The 24804-nt window shown below is 43.0% G+C and overlaps 1 protein-coding gene across 5 annotated transcripts in view; it reads right to left on the bottom strand.

Annotated features, from left to right (window-relative positions):
* Nucleotides 1-1487: 1487 nt before the first annotated feature.
* ARIH2 (ariadne RBR E3 ubiquitin protein ligase 2) overlaps nucleotides 1488-24804 on the bottom strand; it is a 55950-nt gene continuing 32633 nt past the window's right edge. For 4 of the 5 annotated variants that reach the window (XM_076007504.1, XM_076007497.1, XM_076007510.1 and 1 more), the window contains 13 exons: nucleotides 20273-20340; nucleotides 16614-16677; nucleotides 14523-14673; nucleotides 13203-13324; nucleotides 11846-11955; nucleotides 10389-10506; nucleotides 9382-9432; nucleotides 9270-9291; nucleotides 7482-7633; nucleotides 6746-6889; nucleotides 5242-5310; nucleotides 2693-2776; nucleotides 1488-2466 (listed from right to left, as the gene is read on the bottom strand). In XM_076007504.1, coding sequence (XP_075863619.1) covers nucleotides 2395-2466; nucleotides 2693-2776; nucleotides 5242-5310; nucleotides 6746-6889; nucleotides 7482-7633; nucleotides 9270-9291; nucleotides 9382-9432; nucleotides 10389-10506; nucleotides 11846-11955; nucleotides 13203-13324; nucleotides 14523-14673; nucleotides 16614-16677; nucleotides 20273-20340 — 1227 coding nt within the window. In that variant the 3' untranslated portion in view covers nucleotides 1488-2394. Of the gene's footprint in view, nucleotides 2467-2692; nucleotides 2777-5241; nucleotides 5311-6745; nucleotides 6890-7481; nucleotides 7634-9269; nucleotides 9292-9381; nucleotides 9433-10388; nucleotides 10507-11845; nucleotides 11956-13202; nucleotides 13325-14522; nucleotides 14674-16613; nucleotides 16678-18282; nucleotides 18367-20272; nucleotides 20341-24804 lie in introns of those variants that run through there. The other variant, XM_076007521.1, reaches the window with a different exon arrangement.

The raw sequence follows: 24804 nt of genomic DNA, 5'->3' as shown, positions 1-24804 counted from the left end.
ATCACTGTCATACTCCACAGTCCTACACTCCAACATCTGCTTTGAGGGACTCAATATTCTTCTTTGCCCCAAAGGGACCACTTACAGGTGTCCTCTCCACACAGCCAGAAAGGGAAAAAAGGCAGAGCCAAATCTAGCTCAGTAGATTAGACCCTACTTAGACTCTTTGAAGAAAGACTCTACACACACTTATATAATCAGAAACTTAGTTTATTTTGAATAAACCACTCAACTTTGAGCAGATGACATTGGCTCAATTAACTTTTTCTTTGAAGAAAAACAAAGAGATATGGTGAATTCATGAAAATACTGTGTCTTCTTTTCTCTTCTATCCTTTGCAGGGAAGAAAAATTCTGCCTGACCTTTTCCACCTTCCTGATAATGTTAACAAAAGGATGGCCACTGGGGGCATAAAAGGAAGCTCTCCACAGATCAAGAGCTACAGGCTATAGGCTGGGCAGGGCCACAACTGCAGAACCTGGCAACTATGCAGTCCAAAAAATGCCCAGGGCGTGATTAGCATGCATAGCTAAAACTCAGATCCTGTGCCACAACGCTGCCACAGAAAAGACTCGATGGAGAGATGAAGGCTCAGATGCCAGGATACTGTGTGTGCCAACACAGCATTCACACCCTGCCCTGCATCCTGCAGCAGGTGCTCTCCTCATTCACTATTAGCTCCCACTGTGCCATTCTGGGTGCATTTGCTACACTCCATATTTGTTCCCCGATCCATCCCACCGTCTCTCCTTTGCTGGGGGCTACAGGAAGAGACAAAACCCTAGGGGTAGAAAGGGAGAGGGAACCCACAACCAGCCGTTTACAGCATGACCTCAAGAGTCACATCTGTCCTCTGTCAAAAATGACTCAGTTTTACCGCTTACATGGTACCTGGGACATTGCTGACTGGAGGTGAAATGTATGAAATACTAAAGAATGTCCACCACAATATTCACAGATCTCCCTATCAGCTCTCCCAGGAGATCAAGGAGGCCTGGGAGGGTATAGACAGCTCGGTCTGCCTACAGTGTAGGCACTGAACAAAGCCACAGAAACCCCAGAGATCACAGATCTAACTTTTCAAAGGCCCACAGGACCAGGTTCAGGACAGGTAGGACACCAGGCAAAGCACCTGCTCCCTTGCACTTGACTGTGCAAAAGCTGGTTCTTTCCTCTGGCCAGCTCCTCCTAGTACAGGATACAAGAGTTAGGAACACAAACCAAGGACTCTCCTGGGCTTAGACTCCCAGACCCTAGAGGTGGTCTCCTTTGACAGCTGGGACCAGGCAAGGAGGAACACACCCCAGCCCCAGGGCAGCCACTGGACATGTTACAAGTAACATGAAAACCTGGCCCCCGAGCCAGGGAGGCCATGCTGAACTCTGCTCCTGATGTTCACCACATGGGAGTACAGCAAGACACCCTCAGGTACAGCTGCATGTGACCCTGGCCAGTTACACCACTTGAATACTGGCACAAAAAAGGGATGAAGGTAAAGCAAATTTATTTGGGGGGACAATTCCCTTTGAAAGTAGATCTTTGTGTTTATGAGACAAAAGGAGAGACTATGCTCAACCTGCATCCCCTAGTCTGTGGGGTCACAGCCCACCTGTGTATGCTATAGGCTCTGTCTGGCCTCAGTAGCCAGACTCAGGTAAATCTCACTTTCAAGAATAAAGATGAGCCCAAAGACACACAGCACCACCAGAGATGACACTGGTGGCAAGACGACCCTGTTCTGTACTATCTTCTTACTTCCAAGGTAAGGCAGGAGGCATGATGTGACTCCCTGCACTCGATATGCCCACTGCACAGGCCAACTTCTTCTCCATCTGCCACCCACGCTCTTCCCTTGGGACTCCAGCTCTGGCCAAACACATGTGAATCTGGACAGCAGAGAACACTCTAGGACCCTCTTGAAGCACAGACATTGCGAGGCAGGGTAGGTGGGCAGCATATGTCACATTCTAAGTAAAATAGCTACAGGGTAAAACACTCCAATGCCAATTTATTTTTAAAAAGGGCTCTGTGTTATCCTATGTTTTGCCTTTTCTTGTATAATTGTACAACCTTTGAAAATTACATAAGTTGTAATGATCTAATACTATTAATAGCCATTCAGAAAAAACTCTCCCTCCCTCCCGATAACCATCCAGGGGGAAATTAAAAGTCCTGAAAAGAGGTCAATTCAACATGGCCTCTACCCTGGTAGAAACAAAAAGTGAAAAGATGAGAAGAAAACAGAAATTGACTAAGAGGTGTTGCCAGTGTCTCTCAGGAGTGGGGCCCTGACTGTTGACTGGGGTCATGAAAGGCAGAGCCTGCAGCATGCAGTATGGCAGCTGGGAGACCTTGCAGCCACATCTTCCTCACCCCAGCACATCCATGTCCCAGTTAGGTGTCATGGAAATCCTTCAGTAGGGTTCTCCTCCGCTGCTCCGCTATGTGCATTTGGTTCTCCAAGTCCTGTACCAGGGAAGCAAGATGGGTGCTGGCATGAACCAGTCCACGGAGGACGGATGAGCCAAAGCCATACCTACTTTGTCAGGGGCTTCAAGGAGTCAAAAGCACTGCCCTGCCCACCCTTCTCAGCAGCAGGTTCCAGTCCACATGCCTACCACACTGTCACCTATTACCATGCCACTCCTCCCTTACCTGCAATATGGAGTCCCAGAAGACAGCAGACACTTACCCCTCTGTCATAGCTGTCTGCACGTTCCACTTTCCATGAGAGGTTTTCGATCTCAGCCTCCAGCTGAGCCTGCTGGTATTCAAACTGCATGGGCAGAGTAGGAGAGTCAAAAGGTGAGGGGAATGTAACCGGGGCAGGGCCTATAGATTGGGGTGGGGGGGGCATGCATAGCACTTCAGACTTGCAGAACTACAGACACCCTGATGCTGCCCCCAGATAGTGAAATTCCCTATGCACAGAGCCAGAATCCAAACAAAAGGCTCTTCTCTCACAAAAGCAGATGGAAAAAATATAGAAAGTAGAAAAAAAAAAAAGAAGAAGAAAAGAAAAAAATGAACAAAAGGCTACCCTAAGAGTATAGCCAAATGACAAGGCCACATCCACCCTTCACTCCCACAGGAAGGGGAAGAATTTAAGCCACTGGAGAAAATGCTCCCAACATATATATAAACAGATGCTGCAAAAAACAAGTCACAATGAATATTCTCAGGGACTGTATTCACTAAACTTTTCATTTTTTTCAGCCCTTACATAAATCAAGAGCCTTGAAAATTCTCAAACTTATATTGACTTACTAATTATATATCTAAGGAGATTGGCTTTATGCACAAAAATATTCCTCAATATCAGGCTGGGCGTGGTGGTTCACTCCTGTAATAACGGGCTTGAGCTTAATCCAGGATAGCATAAACAGTGCTAGCTCACTGTCATTTCTTAGAATTGAGTAATATTCCATTGTGAGCATATACCAAATTTTAATTATCAACTCATGACGGGCACGTGGGTTGTTTCCATGACCATGCAATAGAGAATTGTGCTGCCATAATCCTAGCACTTTGGGAGGCTGAGGCGGAAGGATCGCTCAAGGTCAGGAGTTCGAGACCAGCCTGAGCAAGAGCGAGACCCCGCCTCTACTAAAATGAGAAACAAATTAATTGGCCAACTAAAAATATATAGAAAAAATTAGCTGGGCATGGTGGCACATGCCTGTAGTCCCAGCTACTCAGAAGGCTGAGGCAGAAGGATTGCTTGAGCCCAGGAGTTTGAGGTTGCTTGAGCTAGGCTGATGCCACGGCACTCTAGCCTGGGCAACAGAGTGAGACTGTCTCAAAAAAAAACAAACAAACAAACAAAAACAAAACAAAACAAAACAAAACCAAGCAAAAATATATTCCTCACTATCAAATTTAAAATATCAAAAAACAGAACTAGCAAATAATAACAGAAACAGAAACACCCATATAATGGGACATTTATGCAGTCATTTAAAAACTGGTGTTTGCGGGGCGCGGGGGCTCACGCCTGTAATCCTAGCACTCTGGGAGGCCGAGGAAGGCGGATTGCTCAAGGTCAGGAGTTCGAAACCAGCCTGAGCAAGAGCGAGACCCTGTCTCTACTATAAATAGAAAGAAATTAATTGGCTAACTAATATATATAGAAAAAATTAGCCGGGCATGGTGGCGCATGCCTGCAGTCCCAGCTACTCGGGAGGCTAAGGCAACAGGATTGCTTGAGCCCAGGAGTTTGAGGTTGCTGTGAGCTAGGCTGATGCCATGGCACTCACTCTAGCCTGGGCAACAAAGCGAGACTCTGTCTCAAAAAAAAAAAAAAAAAAAAAAAAAAAGGCCGGGCGCTGTGGCTCACGCCTGTAATCCTAGCTCTTGGGAGGCCGAGGCGGGCGGATTGCTCAAGGTCAGGAGTTCAAAACCAGCCTGAGCAAGAGCGAGACCCCGTCTCTACTATAAATAGAAAGAAATTAATTGGCCAACTGATATATATATAAAAAAAAAATTAGCCGGGCATGGTGGCGCATGCCTGTAGTCCCAGCTACTCGGGAGGCTGAGGCAGGAGGATCGCTTGAGCCCAGGAGTTTGAGGTTGCTGTGAGCTAGGCTGACGCCACGGCACTCACTCTAGCCTGGACAACAAAGTGAGACTCTGTCTCAAAAAAAAAAAAAAAAAAAAAGGTGTTTACCAGTCTGGTAAAGTGTGATAGCTACAACAATAAGCTATTGTAACAAAATGTTGTTATATGTAACCTTGAGTACATACATAATATTAATTTCACAAAGCTGGAAAATGCTAATAGTAGTCATTTCTTACTGGTGGAATTAAGGATGATGGATGTTTTCCAACATTTAAACAATAAATGTGAATTACTTTGTAATTAGCGTGAATAACACATATCTAAGATGAAGAATTAAACAAAGGTATAAAAGCCAATTACAACTCAGAGACAAGCATGATGAATTACCTTCTAAAGCATGGACATTGGTCTCCCAAGTGCCACAGACCTTTTCAGCCAATCATCCTTTAAATATGGTTGTTCAGGGCTTGGGTACATCTGCTTTACTATTACACAAAGTGACAGAACCTGAGATCTATTTTGGAGGTGCCCAGAGTAGAAATGGAATTTTGCAATTAGACAGTTTTGTTTTCATTTTGCCCTCCCAATGACCAGGACCTGCATCCTGCTCTCCTGCAAAGTGCTGGCAGACAAGGGGACCTCTGAAGTGAATAGGACAGAGTGGAGGGATGGCTTTGCCTTACCAATTTCTTCCTGGGTCCAGACTCCATGTAGTATGCATATGGGTAGGTGTATTGCAAGGTGTATCGACACTGCAGTAGGAATAAAGAAAAGAGACTTGTGTCTGTGATTCTAACCTAGCTGCACTTCAGCTAACTCTTAGAATTCTTACTCTACTATGCAAATTAGCCTGGTTCTATAGGTATGAGCCTGAAAGAAATGAGGTCAAGCCAAAGAGGGTAAGACGTGGGAAAAACTGAAATAAAGGCCAGGCTTGGTGGCTCACGCCTGTAATCCTAGCACTCTGGGAGGCTGAGGCGGGAGGATCGCTCCAGGCCAGGAGTTCGAAACCAGCCTGAGCCAAGAGCAAGACCCTGTTTCTACTAAAAATAGAAATAAATTAATTGGTCAACTAAAAATATATAGAAAAAATTAGACAGGCACGGTGGCGCATGCCTATAGTTCCAGCTATACTCGGGAGGCTGAGGCAGGACTGCTTGAGCCCAGGAGTTTGAGGTTGCTGTGAGCTAGACTGATGCCACAGCACTCTAGCCCGGGCAACAAGAGTGAGATTCTGTCTCAAAAAACAAAAAACACTGAAATAAAAAATGGTTATAAAACACCCACAGTTCCTTTTTTATTTTTATTTTCTTTATTTATTTATTTTAGTACTGATGCTCTTTCAATTTATTTTTATTTTTGAGACAGAGTCTCACTTTGTTCCCCATGCTAGAGTGAGTGCCGTGGCGTCAGCCTAGCTCACAGCAACCTCAAAGTTTTTTGTTTTTTTTTTGAGACAGAGTCTCACTTTGTTGCCCAGGCTAGAGTGAGTGCCGTGGCGTCAGCCTAGCTCACAGCAACCTCAAACTCCTGGGCTCAAGCAATCCTTCTGCCTCAGCCTCCCAAGTAGCTGGGACTACAGGCATGTGCCACCATGCCTGGCTAATTTTTTCTATATATATGTTAGTTGGCCAATTAATTTCTTTCTATTTATAATAGAGGCGGGGTCTCGCTCTTGCTCAGGCTGGTTCTGAACTCCTGAACTCGAGCAATCTGCCCGCCTCGGCCTCCCAGAGTGCTAGGATTACAGGCATGAGCCACCGCACCCAGCCTACAGTTCCTTTTTTAAATTGTAATTTATTACTAACAGCTACTTCAATGGCTTTTCCCTCTTAAGTCCTCTTTACTATCAGAGTCCACACATCTACCTCAGCACTTTTCCAAAGACAACCTCTTATTCTCCTTAGAGTGATGCACAGATGGGACAAAAGGAGAAGAAAAATGTTCTAGCTTTCTCTGCAAGCAGAGGCAGTGGAACATTCTTCTTAGAAACCTGCTGAACATCCAGCTGAGGGCTGGGCCCTTGAGGCACACATTATAGGGAAATGTGGACCTATAAGCAGAAGCATGCAGGGCTGCATAGGGTGCCAACCCAACCAGCCCCCACAGGGCATCTTACCCACAGAGGTCTGTGCCCCACATGGCCAGGCATTGGACTGGGGATTGGAAAAGTGAGGTGGTGGATACCTTGGCCAAGAGCTTGGCAGCATTCTGTAGGTATTGCCAGTCGATCCATGTCCCCAGATTGTTCATAACCCTCTCCTGAATCTTCTCATGAATCCGCTGGTATGTCTGTGCCTCTAGCTGCAAGCTTTTGTTGTGGTTTTCCCACTATAGGGTACCGAAAGAAGAGAAAACTGCAAGAGTCCCAGGAAGGTGCATAGGTCTACATAAGAGTTCAGGATAGACATCTTGCCTCAGGGTGGTTACAAACTCCTCTAACTTATGGGGACTATGTGTCCTTGAGAGTGTGAGAAAGGGTCTTTATCAGTCCATACTTTTTTTTTGGACACCACTCCCCCCAATCCATACTTCTAATCTCTCTAGAGTAGCTACCTCCCTGCCAGATCACTCCACCCCTCTGGGGCAATAGGACTCCAGCCCTGGAGACTAGGCAAAGCTAGGCGTATGATGGCCTACTGTGCTTAGAGACTAAAATGTGCTGTGCTCTTTGGGTTTCTGAAGGGTCTCCCTGAGAGGAACTGTTCTCTAAGCCTTACTACTAAGATAGCACTGGATGGAAAAGACTGTCTGATGGCCCTTCACTGTCCTTCAATCAAACATTCAACCAAGGTCAGTACCAGGGTCCATCCCTATCAGCTAGGGCTGGCTGCCCCTGGCTACCAGTCCCTGGAAATCCCACTCCAGCAGGCCAAGTGAAGAAGCACACCTTGGAAGGGCAGGTGCAGGAGAGGACACCTACCCTCTCAAAGTAGAATAAGTACTTCTTGAGGGCTTCCCTGGCCTGAGCTTGCTGGCTCTGGTTGACAATGTCAGGATTCTCCTTGTAACGGCTGCACTCGTAGTACTCGCTGCCATGAGTCTTCCAATCTCCTAGACACATCCAGCAGAAGTCTGCACAGAACAGAGGAAGAGTCATTTATACCCACAAGACAACCCCACATTCCTCCAAGGGACAGGCAAAGCAATGGGATGAATAGACCCTGCCCCAGAGGAGTGACCTGACCAAAACTTCCCAAAGGTACCTCTTTCCAAAGAGAATGTACACCTCTCATCCCTGTTATATCCTAACTGTCCCTGTGGTCTCTCCTTGTTGATATGAACAGCCTATGGATATTCTCTATTCCTTGAGCACATATGCTTTGTGCCTTATTAATTCCATACAGGTAGATGCTAACTGTGTGAAGACCACTGGTCTGCTGTGTCAATGCCACTATGAGTAGAAACTTGTCAAAGTGAGACCCACCTGGTTGTCTAGAATACACCATGTGTGTTCTAGTAATACCTTATACCTGGTCTATATTCTGTCTCTGCCAGAGACCCTGACAGTGGCAAATCCTGTTTCCCAGGATTTACTCTCATAACTTGGCTCACTGACTTCCCAAAAGGGGCTCTCATGAAGTTTTAGGGAAGCTAAAGACAGACACCCAGAGATGGTTCAGCTTCAGTTCTCTCCTCCTGGGAGCTCTCATTTAATAGTGGCAATACTGCCCTTTTCTTAATGAGGTGCCTGCCACTGTTTTAAATAATAATACACTCCCTAGGGTTGCCCATATAGGTGGTATAACTATACAGCAAAGCAAGGGATGGTAGTTAATAACTGTGTGTGTCAAGAGATACAGAGACTAGGGAGGGCACATGGGGGCTTCTTAGGCTCTAGGAACATCTGATAGTGAGGTGTTTGCCATTCTTTAAACTGTGTCTTTTGCATATTTTGCATTGTTCTAAATGTGTGATACACTTCTCTCTCACTCAAACATACATAATGGGGTACCCACGGAGAAAATGCCACTTCTAATTGGCCTGTTTTCGTTCTACACTGTAGTCACTGTTCCTAAGACCTTGCCATGTTCACTCTGATTACAGAGGTCTCCTAGGAATAGCATTTGTATGGGCACTTAAAAAGAGAAACTCTCAGGAGCTCCTGGTCAGCATCAAAGCAGTTGTGTAGACCTACTTGGACATATTTTCTACTTGAAAGGATTTTGTTTCTTCACTTGACTTGGTAGGAGAAAACCCAAAACCAACAGGTTCTAGCTATGTAAACTGTTTCTGATAGATAAAAGAGACCTGAAAGCTAAATCAAGACTCTCTTGAGAAACTTTATAAAACCTTAAGGGAAAATATTATTTTACTACTTCTGGCAAAACCATGTACAACTTGCTCTAAAAGGTCATTTATAAGGTTGCACAGATAAGCCCCATGTTACTTACCAGCCTTGGCAAAAAGAATAAAATGAACACACTAAAATCTTCTTGGATGACTGAGAATCACAAGGGTCATCTCAAACTTGACTTCTGACTACGTGTGTCAGCAATGAGGCAGTGGGATTATAAGAGGGACCAAAAGATAAAAAAATCAATAAAAATCAAGAGCTACTTCATGGCAGTGATTGTGACTGTAAGTGACTGAGGCTCCCCTCTGTTTTGTCATTTCACTACAGAAGTACTCACTAAAATGGCAATGGAGACCCAAGCACAAGAAACACAGACCATGCTACTGGGCCTTAAGCACCAAGCCCGGGACTCACCGTGTTTACATTTAGAGCATTGCTGTCAGAGGGAAACAGAAGAGAACATGTTAAGGGCATGCTGATCAAAGGCTCCATGTCACACATGCAAAGTATACAGGCTTCTGCTCACCATGTGATTGCAGCCTCCATTCTTCTCAATGCAGATGTTGCACTTGGGACACTGAGGAGACAGAAGAGTGCCATTAGGCTCACGTACCACCACGTCAGTTTTAAGACAAATTACACAAAAGCTCCTGGCACTTGTGCCCAGTAGCTCATCGTGCGAGCACTCCTGGGTTGAGTATCTCATTTAAATGCGGCAGGTCGCTGAGGCTGGAATAGCAATTCAAGGAAATGAGGTCAGCATATTTGGCTCTGAAACACTTCAAGCACCATCTGCCCCTGCCATGAAGCTGCTCAGATTAAGCACAGAGCTGAATCAGCAGAAAGTCTGCCTGCTTGAGAGGACTGCCAAAGAAGCACAAGAGCTGCCACACTGGATTAACTCCTGATCAGCTTGCCTGGGCATTTGCTTCCAGAAGAGGGCAAGAAAACCACCTCTAAATCTCTCCTCTCTTTCATATGAGAGATTCCAGCAACCTCAGGCAGCAATGCATAGACCAGTCTGATGCTGTGCCCTCTCACTGCCATGAAGTAGACTAAGTTTCATGATGTCATAGTCACAGCCGTGCTTGGGAGTGCCTGACTCAGTGAGTGACTGGCACAGGGTACAGTGGCCCCTAGACCCTATAGGCCATAATTTCCCATGGGAAGCTTCAAAATGAGAACTAGGCAGGCCTGGGCTTGCATTACAGACTTACTACTTATCAGGTGTGGCGAATAAATTTCCAGAGCTGTTAAAGTCTGGTAGGAATTCAATGAAAATTAATTTTCTTCTAATCAGTTCCCCTGTGGGTCAAACTTTTCCAGGTATTTTGGCATTTTATTAAAATAAATGCACCCAATGCATTCTATGATAAACTGCTGCAAACTCTCCCAAGTCTGGGTGAGGCCTATAGTGTCTAGCAAGGGCCGTGGGACTCTGGGTGTTGTGTTCTCAGATGGCAGATCTCCAAGGTAAGGCCCTGGACAGCACTAAGAAGGACAAATCCATGATAGGTAAGATACAGTCCTTACATCTTTAGTGTGAGCACTAATGTAGTTGGCCGTTTCAGAGTCATCTGCACACTTCGTGAGCCATTTCCGGATTGTGGCGCAGTCTGTGGGGGCGTGATACATCTGACGACACTTGAAACTTAAAATTGGAAAAGAAAAACATTCAAATACTTGTTTTAATTTTCCTTTTGTCCAAGCCAACAGATCATGAATTAGAGCTTTTCAAAGAGATAAAGTCACCTTTCGAGACCTCTGGGACCTTTACTTACCCAGGATTATAATGAAATACTGCATCAATGTCTCTTCAACCTGAGACCTTCTAAGACATGCTCTAATATCCCCAAATAAAATGTTTCTGTTTAAATATCTTGTGCGGTGTCACCCCTTCCTGAAAGGATGTCAAAGATGCTCTGAGAAGGACTTCTCAGCTCAGATCAAGGCAGGCTTGAGATCTACTTCTGGGAGTCTCACCTCACCTCCCAGCCAGACGTGCACACGAGGATGCACAAATGTCAGAACTTGCGAAATCTGTAGGGTCATGATACGTCTGATGACACTTAAAACTTAAAATAGAAAAGAAAAACACTCCAATACTCATCAGGCTAGGCTCCTGTGTTTTCAATTTCCCTTTTGTCCAAGCCAACAGTACTCTTGTGGATAGTAAAGGCCCTCAGGCAGATAGCCAAACACATGCCCCAGGAAGAGAAGTTCGTAAAGTAGGACACAGGATAAAGAGAACTTCATTACCAATTCTTAACCTTACATGGGCCACATAGTCCCTCAACAATATCTTGAAAGTCAGGCATGTGTGCCCACAAACACATTTCCCATGTAGTTTCTCTGAAGCTCCACCATGAATCTTTTCCAAGGAGGCATGATTAGGATGACAGATCTGTACCTAAATTATGGCTCTGCCATTTACCAGCAGGTTTACCTTGTACCTTGATTTCCTTACCTAGAACATAAGGGTCATACACAAATGTGATAATGCAGGGAAAATAATCAGGATAGTACCTGTCACCTGGTAAGCCTCCAGTAAACTTTAGTTATTCCCATGATATCTACTGAATGGAAGCAGATACATATTTTTGAATTAGTTTTATAGAAATTAGCCAAGAAAGACTAAGACAGAGAAAGATTAAAACATTGAAGGCTGTACCTTCAAACACAGTGAATTATATGTGCAGGTAGATATATGTACCCATACAATCTTTGGGCCATTGAGTCCTACTAGCATAAACCATAATACATTCTCCAAAAATCTGTGCCACTTCATTGTCTCCAAACTGAATACTTATCAAACAGCTTGTGGACCATGAGACGCTGGGCACAAACCTGCCCACTTGGAGCAGAGCTGCTCTTTTGGCTCAGAGACCACACCTCTCCCATCCACACCTTCATACACAGCAATAGCAGTGGGTGCTTTGGAGGAGGATGGGTCACAAGCCCAAGGCTGCTCACTACCCACTCACTCTTACCAGAAGACCTCGTTGCACCGATTGCACTGCACTCGGCGAGCTCTAGGCTCCTGTACCCGAATAACCATGGGGCAGTCTGCGCCAGGGCACAGCTGGAGCTGGTAATGACTCTGTGAACACACCAAGAGGAAACAATGAGGACATCCCTTAGTTGCTGCCTCCAAATTAGACCCCCCTGAATGCTCAAACACCTGTTCTTCCAGCTAATGACTATATCAAGGAGCTATATGAACTCAGGATAGATGTCATGAAGATCAGACATTAGTTCAATATTGAAGAGGACCTTTGAATGTTTAGCTTAAACCAGGCAGCATCTCACCAGAATGATTCAAGGTTATATTATGAAATAGAATACAGAATTGCATCTGTGAGATGAACATGCCTATGGACTAGGGCTGGAAAGGAAAAGCCTAGTTAGCTGTGTATAAGATAGCTGTGAGGGGCTCAACGACCCTCAGGAATCTACCAAAGGCAGCAAATAGCACAAATAACAAGGTCTTCTGTTTATCCTGCAGCACATGCATCAGAAGACCCAGATCACAAATTAATCTAATAAGCTTAGGCATAAAGGACAAAGATGAAAACTATGCTGCATGGAATCACCAAGCTCGGACAGGTAGCCCAACAGAGGGAAAGGACTCCAAAACTTACCACGCTGGAATCCTGGACAAGTTTTCAAATTGCTCAAAAAGCAATACGCTTTCTCTGTGCTGAATCACACAGTAAACTGAACGAAACAGAAAATACTGACGTATGCCTAACTTGTTTTCATCCCCTGACATACAATAGCTTGTTTAACACATTGACTGCCACACTAGGAAAAAAATTTTTTTTCCCTAGGGCCATGGTGTTTTATGAAAACAAAATGATCCTTTCTAATTTGCTATTTTTTATTGTTTTCTGTGCATGAATTATATGCAACACAACCCATGCTTTTAGAATTAAATTGTCGATATGAATTGTAACAATAAGAACAATCAACAAATAATATTTTCATGAACCAACTGCAGGGTTTTGCTTTACAAGGCCCCAGGGTCAAAACTAAGCCTCAGTTAAATACAACTCACATGGCAGTCAATGTGTTTAGCAACTATGTATAAGGTGGGGATGTCTGTCCATTCCACAAAAGAGAAAATCAAAACTCAGAGGGGTAAAATAATGGGTCAATAGTCACACAGTAAGGAAGGAACAGACCTAGGTTTCACACATTGGTTTGTCTGACCCCAGGGTCAGTGTTCAATACCACTCTAGTGGTTTTCAAACTTTTTTAAAGCCATGGAGCTCTTTCTTTAAAGGGTAGTACCTAATGGTAACCTAGTCTATAAAATAAGTAACTGTGGTGACCATCTGGCCATACCTCCACATAGTCCCTGAAGAGGTAGCGCCTGTATTTGTCTCTCAATTCTTCGTTGGGAAGCAACGGAAACACAAAGTCCTCTGGTGTACGGAGTGGACAGTCCTGAGCCATACAAGAGACTCCTGTTGAACAAAGACAACCTGATAGATGACCATATTACAGAAGACACAAGACAACATACTTGCCTGCTGGGTTTAACCAACAAATCCAGATTCCATATAGGAAACCCCTGAAGCAACAGAATTTATCCAAAGAGAAGAGAAAAATTAACATATTTTCAAAGTGATATAACTAAATTATTAGTCAAAATTTTATATATATATATATATATATATATATATATATATATCACCAAGAGAACCAGTAAATTACAAAATCATTTTATTTTTTTAACAAACTCATTTTAAAAATCCTTATATGGGGTTCTTGACTAATAATTTAGTTTTATTATGGTTAGTATTATGTGCATGTGATTATTACCAATTGTGGTATTTTGCAGATACCAATTAATGTGATGATAATTAGTTTCAATATCAAGTCATAGTATAATAAATACTCTGTAACTCATCATCAAATTAAATTTGTGCTACATTACCTAAATAGCAGCAAATTCTCTTGGGTGCTCCCGAGTTATGGCTGCCACGTGGGGAATCAAGATAAGGTAGGTAGCTTAAAAGCACCATGCTCCCAAAAGGTAAGAGAAGGCAGCCTTACACTCACACTAAGATTTACAATATCTTTTTTTTTTTTGAGACAGAGTCTCACTTTTGTTGCCCTGGCTAGAGTGAGTGCCGTGGCGTCAGCCTAGCTCACAGCAACCTCAAACTCCTGGGCTCAAGCGATCCTCCTGCCTCAGCCTCCCAAGTAGCTGGGACTACAGGCATGCACCACCATGCCTGGCTAATTTTTTGTATATATATTTTTAGTTGGTCAATTAATTTCTTTCTATTTTTAGTAGAGACGGGGTCTCGCTCAGGATGGTTTCGAACTCCCAACCTCGAGCAATCCGCCTGCCTCGGCCTCCCAGAGTGCTAGGATTACAGGCGTGAGCCACCACGTCCGGCCTACAATATCTTATATTCTGGTTTCTCTTCAGATCGTATAAATCTTTCACCTTTTAAAATGTCTTTATGTTTCTCATTTTGCTGGGGACTGGAGAAAACTTTTAGACTGTTTACTGATATGTTTGGAAACCACTAGTTCTGACAATAAAAGCCTCAGTCAGTCTCAGGAAAAAAACACTCAGTTTACCTGAGTACACAAAAAAGCAGAGTTGAAGATAAACACTTTATGCTGTTAAAAGTTCTATGGCAGACTTACCCACACCCACGCCATCCTTGACAAGTACTGAGCAATGCTGCTCCCAGCAGCTGCGGCAAAACTGGTGCTGACAGGCCAGAGAGAGTAGGTTTTCCTTCCGCACAAACTGCATACACACTGCGCAGTGGTGAGAAGGATGGGCTGTGGGGACCTGAAGAGAGGACAGCCACATGAACCAAAGAGGAGCCTTAGGTCCAGGAGGCCTTAAGGCCTTATACAGGTGGGTGCATGGAAGGTAACACTGACTCTGCAACAAGTGTCAGAGCTCAACTGCAATGTGTGGACTCTGAGTTCTAAGAGTGCTAAGTACAAAGTATATACCAGGAAGGCTTCCTGAAGGAGGCAGCAACTGAGCTGAGCTTGCAGAATCACTAGCATTCAGACAGAAGGCCAAAATGAGAATTTACAGTGGTTTATAATGTCAGATTAGAAAACTCAGGATCTCAGAATTGCCAAGGTCCTTAGAAGTCATTTAGTTCAACTTCTTTTAGAAGCTATCAGGTTTCTTTTGTAAACTGCCCCCATTCATATAGCACAGAGTGACCCCTCAACAATTACTACAAACTCAGTCACAAAAGTTCTTAGAGGCTGAGTCTATAAAGGTTCTACCGCGTTTCCCGGAAAATAAGACAGGGTCTTATATTTATTTTTCCTCAAGAAGACACCCTAGGGCTTATTTTCAGGGGATGTGTTATTTTCCCTTCAAAGCCTCAGCTTGCAGCACGCACAGGATGGCCGGGACCTGACAGGGGGAGTTGACCTTGGTGGGGCTGCGCGCACCTTTCCAGTCACCTCTGGGATAGTAGCTGTCATGATGGGGCAGATGAGAAGGGCTGCTCATCTTCTTTACGGCTCTGTGATGAAATACATGGGTTGTGTAGATACACTGCGTAGCCACGCACACCACAAGGTCTTATTTTCTGGGTAGGGCTTATATTGTGCAAATGCTTAGAAATCCTGCTAGGGCTTATTTTATGGGTAGGTCTTATTTTTGGGGAAACACGGTAACAGCCAACGCTTCAGTTTTACTCGTCAAGGACAGTGGTTTTTCCATTCCAATATGCCCAAACCACAAAATATTACAGCTTTTACCAAGTTACAACTCATCCATATATAATACACCAGAGATGTCACATGTAATTAATTTAGAAGGATGGGGAAGACACCTACTAAGGAAGGAATTCTTCTAGGAAGTGGGGAAATAACTGTAAAGCATGAACTCCAGAATCCACACCACACCATGCTACACAAACTGGCAGACAATTTGGGGACCCTAAGCCAAAAACCACAAACCAATGAAAAAGTCCAATTACAAGTTTATATATCAGGTTCTTTTTAGTTCACTGGTAATATAAAAGGCAAGTTGAGGAAAAGAACTGGATTGTCATGTTTATCCAGTATGCTTTTGAAAACCTTATTTCTAAGAGGTTGCCGAAATTATATGGTGATCTGAACCCCAATTCTCCCTCCTAAGAGCTTTTTTTTAACATGGCCTTCATTCAAAAAACATTAAACAAATGTTTGTGGAGCTCCTAGATACACAGAAAATCACTATACATTGTTAAGTTACTGTTCCTATGGGAAGGGAGGTAAAATGATACGAGTTAATCACTACATCACATGTAAGAGCCTAAGATATAATTATGTGAGTTTGGAGGGGAGTGATCAGAGGAGACAGGCTTTGTGAAAGAGTCAGTTTGGATTTGGGTCTTTAAGGTAAATTCCATTCCCACAAATAAGATGGGGATAGAGTCTGAACATTCCAGGCCAGGGAAAGCACAAACAGAATCAAAGAGGTATGCAGTGATTTCAGGAAAAGCAAAGCACTCAGAGGAATCAAGTCCAGGCTGTGTGTAAGCACAGAGAGGAAGGGGAGGCTGGACAGGGCCCAAGCACAGGCTATGATTTACACCCTATCTACAAGGAATCTTTTCAAACCATAAAAGAAATAGAAGACTTAGGTCAATATTGGAATAAATATTTTGGGCGTGTTATGCTATAACAAAGCAAAGATGGTTCTCAATGTCACTGTAAGCCAAAGCAAGAGCCATGTGCATCAGGAAAAGGCCTACTCAAGTAGGAGACACTCACATGTTTTGATGGATTAGGCTGAACTCGAGCCTCAACTAGCAGTTGGGCAGAATTGGACTTGTATCTACAAAACAAAAAGCAGAAATAAAGGGAATCAGAAACTAAAGACATTTTTATCTTTGAGCAATAACAGACAGACCACTATGTGTTGTAGTCATACTGAAGTAGTCTTTGTCTCTAATTATCTCCTCACAGAACCAAGCTTCTTTTCACCTAAGTACAAAGACTTTTTTCTCTTTCAATTTTTAGCTCTCAATTGGTATAAGAAAAGTAACTCTGCCTCAAAGGCACTGAATTGTAAGAAAAATACTTATGACGGGCCAGATCTGTTTTAAATCCCTTTCTGGAAATACAGGCAAATATCTCTATATCTTCAGAATAGGAAAGAATTTTTTTTTTTTGAGACAGAGTCTCAACTGTTGCCCAGGCTAGAGTGCTGTGGCATTAACCTAGCTCACAGCAACCTCAAACTCCTGTGCACAAGCAATCTTTCTGCCTCAGCCTGCCGAGTAGCTGGGACTACAGGCATGCGCTACCATGCCCAGCTAATTTTCTATATATATTTAGTTGTCCCATTAATTTCTTTATATTTATTTTATTTATTTTTTAATTTCTTTTTATGTATAGTAGAGAAGAGGTCTGTCTCGCTCTTGCTTAGGCTGGTATCGAATTCCTGAGCTCAAATGATCCGCCTGCCTCAGCACCCCCAGAGTGCTAGGATTACAGGCGTGAACCACCAAGCCCAGCCCAAGAAGTTCTTAAGATACGGAAAATGAAAAATATAAATAAAAAGTCTGATAATTCATGTTTAAGGACTTCAGTTCATCAGAAGACACCATAAAGTGAAAAGTCAAGCCACAAACTGGAAGACACATATATAATTTATATATTATTTATGCAAAATTGGCAAAGGATTAGTATTCAGAATAAACAAAAACTCCTAAGAATCCATTTGGAAAGGCAATACAGTAAAAAATACGGTAAAAAAAATTGGCAAAAAACTTAGGAATATCACGGAAGAGGCAGCACAAATGGCCATTAAACATATGAAAAGATACTCAACCTCCTCAATAATCTGGGATATTGAAATTAAAAACAGTTAAGATACAATTTACACCCACCAGCTTACAAAACTTTTATGAGAACATTGAAATACCACTGTTGGGAATGTAAAGTGGTACAATCACTTTGGAAAACAATCTGGCATTATCTAGTAAAGCTAAAGATACACATATGCCATAGCCCAGTAATTCCACTTTCTATATTTAACCTGAAAAAAATTATGTGACACTAGGAGTCACCTACAAGAATTTTCAGAGCTGCATTATTTTAACAGCTAAAGACTAAAAACTCACAAACGTTTTTTGACAGGCAGATGAATAAATGTCCTTTGACAGAAGGATGGCATAAAATGCAACCATGTTAATTTTAAAAGTTGGAAGACACAACATAATTCTGTATCTATAAAGTCCCCAAAACATACAAATAAAAGACTTAAGAGTGTAAACAAGAAAATGATCAACAGTGAATTCAAGACACTTGTTGCCTTAAAAAGGGAGGAAGGAAAAGGAAGAAGGGAAGGAAGGGGGTACAGCCAGGCAGGGATTGCCACAAGAGGCCTGAGTAAAGTCAGAGGGTTTCTTATTTGTATGGACACTAAAGCACTTACTTCAGTATTCTTTAACACTTACGAACATCACATACACAGTTTAAAAAAATAAATATCTTTCCTAATAAAAATTTAGTTCCATTCTGGAATGAAGGATGGCACATTAAAAAACATAATGTCCACTGTGACTGAAAAATAAACAAATAAATAAATACAGAATTATCACAAGTGCTACAAAAAGCCCAGCTAAACACATTTCCAAGACATCTGGAAATGGAGCAGGAAAGCATTATTTTTTATCTATGTGATTTCCCTATCTAGTCAGAATGTTTTCCTTCATTATACTTAATAATGGACCCATTTTATTATTAGTTTCCATACTAGTGTTCTAAGTATCTTTAGCCACCCAAATCTATACTCCTGAGTTATGCTGGAAGAATTTGGTTAGTGAGAGATACACCATAACCAGAACTTATGTGGATCTAGAGTTTGGGACAATAGTAACAATACTGAGCAGTTCATCTGCAATTCTACCTAAATGTGTTCAGCTCCCGAGTATAAAGCATGAGTGTAGTTAGTGAATCAGGAACTCATTTGCCCTTCTCTGATTGTGCTGAGATGTTCCAGCTGACATGGCCATTTCACTTGTGTTTAGCCTGGAGAAGGGAAGGCTTGATCTTCCTCTGTAGACAAATAAAATCACATCATACAGAGAAAGGAAGACTCACTGCTATGTGAAAGGGTATGGGTAGTAACCAGTTTTTCTCACCACAGAAAATTTTGTTACCCAGGGGTTATTTGACATTTCTAATTGTCAAGGACACAGAGGTGTTGCTACTATTGACTTCTAGTAAGTAGTGGTGTCGAGGGATGCTGCCAAACATCTATAATTCAGAGAATGGTCCCCCATAATAACAAAGAATTATCTAGGGCCGGGTGCAGTGGCTCACACCTGTAATCCTAGCTCTCTGGGAGGCCGAGGCGGGCGGATTGCTCCAGGTCAGGAGTCTGAAACCAGACTGAGCAAGATCGAGACCCCCATCTCTACTATAAATAGAAAGAAATTAATTGGCCAACTAATATATATAGAAAAAATTAGCCAGGCATGGTGGCGCATGCCTGTAGTCCCAGATACTCAGGAGGCTGAGGCAGCAGGATTGCTTGAGCCCAGGAGATTGAGGTTGCTGTGAGCTAGGTTGACACCACGGCACTCACTCTAGCCTGAGCAACAAAGCGAAACTCTGTCTCAAAAAAAAAAAAAGGAATTATCTAGCCCCAAATGTCAATAGTGCTGAGGATGAGAAACACTGAGCTAGACAAAGGCATAGGACTCTGAGGATGGGGAACAGGAGATCTCTACAGAGAATGTGGAAGAGGGGAAGGAACCCCTCTTCCCGACAACTTCTAAGACATCTTGAGACTTCAAGGTCTGTGCCTCAAAAGCTCTGGTTCTGGAGGAGCTGGAAAGAATACTCAAAATAGCCTGCTGGCAGAGGTGATGGGTGGCAAATTGGCCCATTTTTTCTAAAGGAAATATGTCATGTATTATGATGCATTCCTCACTTGATGTATCTAAAAAAGAAGTAACTGGAGATGCTGGCAAGTGTTATCTAGAAGGGCACTGATTAAAAATTAAGAATGGCGGCCAAGCAAGGTGGCTCATATCTGTAAAGCTCAGCACTTTGGGAGGCCAGAAGCAGGAAGATCACTTGAGGCCAGAAGTTTAAGACCAGCCTGGCAACATAGTGAAACTCTGTCTCTATTTTTTTTTTTTTAAATTAGCAGGGCATGGTGGTGAGCACCTATAGTCCCAGCTAATCGGGAGGCTGAAGCAGGAGGATCACTTGAGCCCAGGATTTAAGATTACAATAAGCTATGATCACACCTCTTCACTCCAGCCAGAGTAACAGAGCAAGACCCTGTCTCTAAATCAATCAATCAGGCACACTGGAAGAATATGCTCCAAAATGTAAACAATAATCACCACCAGGTGGGTGGACAAAGAGGGGTGCTATAGGTAATGTTATCTCCCCTCCCCCAAATATCTTACCTGTCCAATATCTCTGAGACTTGCCAGTGGAAATTAACTAATATAAGTTTAGCAACTGAATGAGATACCTAAAAAGAAAAAAGAGAAAAATCAAATTATAACCATAATTTCTTTTAGAGTGCTCCACATTTTGAGAAATGTATACATTCATGTCTATGCCAAGTCCAGGCTTGATTACCAAATTCCTCCTCTGGTTCTCTGCTTTGTCTTTTAAGTTCAGACTCTTATAATCTTAGTGATTTCATAGATCTCTTGATTTTCTATCTTTGTTTTCATTAATGACTCTTCCAAGAAAATTAATTTCATTTGTAACTTAGCAAAACCACCCCTTCTACAGTAAATAACAACATAGCATCCACTATAAGCAAGAGAGCTATGGGTTCCCTGATGTGACAGAAGTTCCCTCAAGCTACTATAGGCAGTCCACCTCCAGTTAGGCCTATTACTTGCAGAAAATCTTGAGATCTGGACTTCTTGTATTAATATAAATCCCACACAAAAACACCCCAAAACCAAAAGACAAAAAAATAGTAATCCTGTTTAAAATGCCTGAATTCCCAGCAGCCATTGAGCCCTAATTGCAAGGACAGTTCAAAAGCTTGTAAGTAGCCTTTCTAGTCCCTAGATTCAATTAGGGGACAATTAAAGCACATAGTTATGGCCATCAAAGAACCTCAGAAGGTGCTCTGAGCTAGCCATTCTACTTCTGTAGATTCCTCTAGAGGAAATGATAGAGGATATGCACTGTAGTATTATTTACAATAGTAAAAAATTAGAAATAACCTAAGTGTACAACAAAAATGAGCATGATAATATATGACAAATCCATACAATGGACTACCATGTATTAATAGTTATTGAAAAGGATGCTATGTTTCTACTGACATAGAAAGAAGTTTGCTTTTTTTTTTTTTTGAGACTGTGTCTCACTATTTTGCCTAGGCTGGAGTGCAGTGGCTATTCACAGGTGCGATCACAGCACACTGCAGCCTAGAACTCCTGGGCTCAAGTGATCCTCCTACCTCAGCCTCCTGAGTAGCTGGGACTACAGGTGCTTGCCACCATGCCTGGCTTAGAACGTCACATTTTAACGTTAGGTTAAAGAAGCAAGTATTTATAATCCTACCACTCTGGAAGGCTGAAGCAGGAAGATTACCTGAGCTCAGGAGTTCAAAACCAGCCTGAGCAAGACTGAGACCCTGACTCTACTAAAAATAGAAAAATTAGCCAGATGTTGTGGTGTACCCCTGTAGTCCCAGCTACTTGGGAGGCTGAGGCAGGAAGATCACTTGAGCCCAGAGTTTGAGGTTGCAGTGAGCTATGATGACGCCACTACACTCTACCCACAGTGACAAAGTAAGATTCTGTCTCAAAAAAAAAAAAAAAAAAGAAGCAAGTATGAAGAAAGTTTCTACATGTTATACCATAATATCTTGCTAATTGGGAAATAAAGCAGTTACAAAACAAAACCACCTGAGCATCAAGACTCAGGTGAGATCACAGAAGATTAGGATGTGTTTGGAGCCCTGTATCAGGCTTCCCAGTGAAAGCACTACAAAGAATGAGGGTGCTACTAAAGCAAGGAGAAACTGGAGCAGACTTAAAGCTAGGGAGCCAAGAAAACAAAGAACCCTAGTCCTCTGCTCAGTGGACTGAGTCCTTAAATAGAAGCTACCAAGGAACTATAAGGTAGTATGTACCTGATCCAAAGATAAGAACTGCAGAGGGGAAGATACACAGTGACCAACATGTGATTCCCCACTCCTAGAGCTCAAGTCACTCCTGAAAGTAGGTGCAAGGGCACATCCCAGAGCACGACTGCCTAAGGCTGTGCAATCAGTGAATGCCTTCCTGTCCTTACAGTCCAGGTAAATCTGGGGAAAACCAAGGGCTCACGAGAGCTTGCTTCACTCAGGACAGGAGTCCCCATTTCCCTTCCACAAAAGGTAAGAGGCATCTGACTCAAACATCCCGCCATGGTATATTCTTGTTGAGGCCCATGGAGACTTTAGGCCTAGGTTTCCTGAATTATAGCTAATATTTTTCCTGTGTCTATAATGAACTATACATCCCCAACAGACCACTATCACAAAATGAAAACAAAGATAAGACATCTTTTTAAACTTTTTTAAACAACTCCTTGAATGTAGCTTCTGTCTATAAATTCATTCATTCTTTTTTTTGAGACAGAGTCTCACTTTGTTGCCCAGGCTAGAGTGAGTGCTGTGGCGTCAGCCTAGCTCGAGTAATCCTCCTGCCTCAGCCTCCCGAGTAGCTGGGACTACAGGCATGTGCCACCATGCCCGGCTAATTTTTTCTCTATATATTAGTTGGCCAATTAATTTCTTTCTATTTATAGTAGAGACAGGGGTCTCGCTCTTGCTCAAGGTGGTTTCAAACCCCTGACCTTGATCAATCCACCTGCCTCGGCCTCCCAGAGTGCTAGGATTACAGGCATGAGCCACTGTGCCCGGCTCGCTCTCCATCCATCCATCCATCCATCCATCCATCCATCCATCCATCCATCCATCCATCCATCCATCCATCCAGAGACAGAGTCTCTGTTGCCCGGGCTAGAGTGCCGTGGCATCAGCCTAGCTCACAGCAACCTCAAACTCCTGTGCACAAGCAATCCTTCTGCCTCAGCCTCCCGAGTAGCTGGTACAACAGGCATGCACCACCATGCCTGGCTAATTTTTTCTATATATTTTTAGTTGTCCAGCTAATTTCTTTCTATTTTTAGTAGAGACGAGGTCTCACTCTTGCTCAGGCTGGTCTCCAACTCTTGACCTTGAGCAATCCTCCCACCTCGGCCTCCCAGTGTGCTAGGCTTACAGGGATGAGCCACCGTGCCAGGCCTACAAATACTTTTTAAAAACATGATAGTGCGGCCGGGTGCAGTGGCTCACACCTGTAATCCTAGCACTCTGGGAGGCCAAGGCGGGTGGATTGCTTGAGGTCAGGAGTTCAAAACCAGCCTGGGAAAGAGCGAGACCCTGTCTCTACTATAAATAGAAATAAATTAATTGGTCAACTAATATATATATATAGAAAAAGTTAGCCGGGCATGGTGGCGTATACCTGTAGTCCCAGCTACTAGGGAAGTTGAGGCAGTAGGATCGCTTGAGCCCAGGAGTCTGGGATTGCAGTGAGCCAGGCTGACGCCATGGCAATCACTCTAGCATTGACAACAAAGTGAGACTCTGTCTAAAAAAACAAACAAACAAACAAACAAAAACCATCATATTGATACTGTTTTGGATGAACTCTTTGCTGGAACCTTTTTTGTTTTCTCTTACCCAGTGGGGCCCATTCAGCCCTATACTCACTGTTTTCAGTCCTGACTTCTAAATGTCTCATTATGCTGTGGCAACCAAAGGCACTGAGCTACCAAGGAAACTCAGAGGAGTTCTGGCCATGTCCAGCAGCCTCCTCTCTTTATCACCAAAGATTGCTCAGGTGAGTTCTTTAAGAACAGAGATCAAGCTGCCTCTCACAGATCCATAGAGCCCAAAACTGGATCAGACACAGGGTGGCCACTCACTATACGCCGATTATTAAATGATATGATGTCTTTAACCTGTGGATTTTCAAAATAAAATTCTGTTTCATCAGGAAGGTCAAGAAATTTTAACACTGTACACCTGGCCTAATCCCTTGATCTCAACAGCACTAACAGCCACAATGAAACCAAAAATTTCCTGATGACATGTCTGTTAACAACCAACTCAATAGCCCAGCTGAGATGAATTCTGGTTGGAATCATGTGAAGAGAGGATACACCTATCACTTTATAAAAGTGACAGTGAAGTGAATCTATTCTTTTAGTACCAACAGCTGAGAATACATCAATATCTACAATATTGTAGGCACACACAAGCATTAGTTGCATGGATCTCCCAGTAGCCCTCTGCAGGAATTCTGAGACCATTAATTAAGGCAAAATGCAGTGTGACTGCACTTCACCCAGTAATCCTGATCAGGGACGATCTATAGGAAAGCCAGGTTCCAAAGTGCCCTCTAAGCAAAAGCAGCAGGAGGATGTAGGAAGACAATAAGAGAACAGTACATTAGAAGAATTTATTCTAAAAGGCAGTCTCAGCAGGGAGTCCACTTTCTCCCTTATTTGGGCCACAAGAGAGAATTGACTGCACCTCTCCTTTACCCAGCAGTTTTCCAGAGGAAGTGCTGGCCACCTTAACCTCCTGGTAGGTAGGCCAGAATAAACTTTGTGGATAATGTCAAGCCACATTCAAGGTTAAAAAAAAATCTATCTAAGGTGCAAAACAGCTGAGCTTTCTAAGGAAAGAATGCATATTCACACCATTACTGTTTAATGCTCAAAAGGCTCAACAATCCACTATGAATCTATTAGAGTCAACAATTTTACACCTGGGAAGAGTCTGCTACCCTTGTTACTCATTAGTATGTGTTCAATTGTGGAGAGAAAACATCTCAGCAGAATCAAGAGAACTCTTGCTGGGCTGTTTTGATCAAGGAACTAACAACTTATGGTGTTAAGGATTAAGTAT

This window comes from Microcebus murinus, chromosome 1 (genome assembly GCF_040939455.1).
Source record: "Microcebus murinus isolate Inina chromosome 1, M.murinus_Inina_mat1.0, whole genome shotgun sequence".
NCBI lineage: Eukaryota > Metazoa > Chordata > Mammalia > Primates > Cheirogaleidae > Microcebus > Microcebus murinus.
The sequence above is the reverse complement of the archived record's forward strand: the minus strand, read 5'-3'. Positions and strand labels throughout refer to the sequence as shown.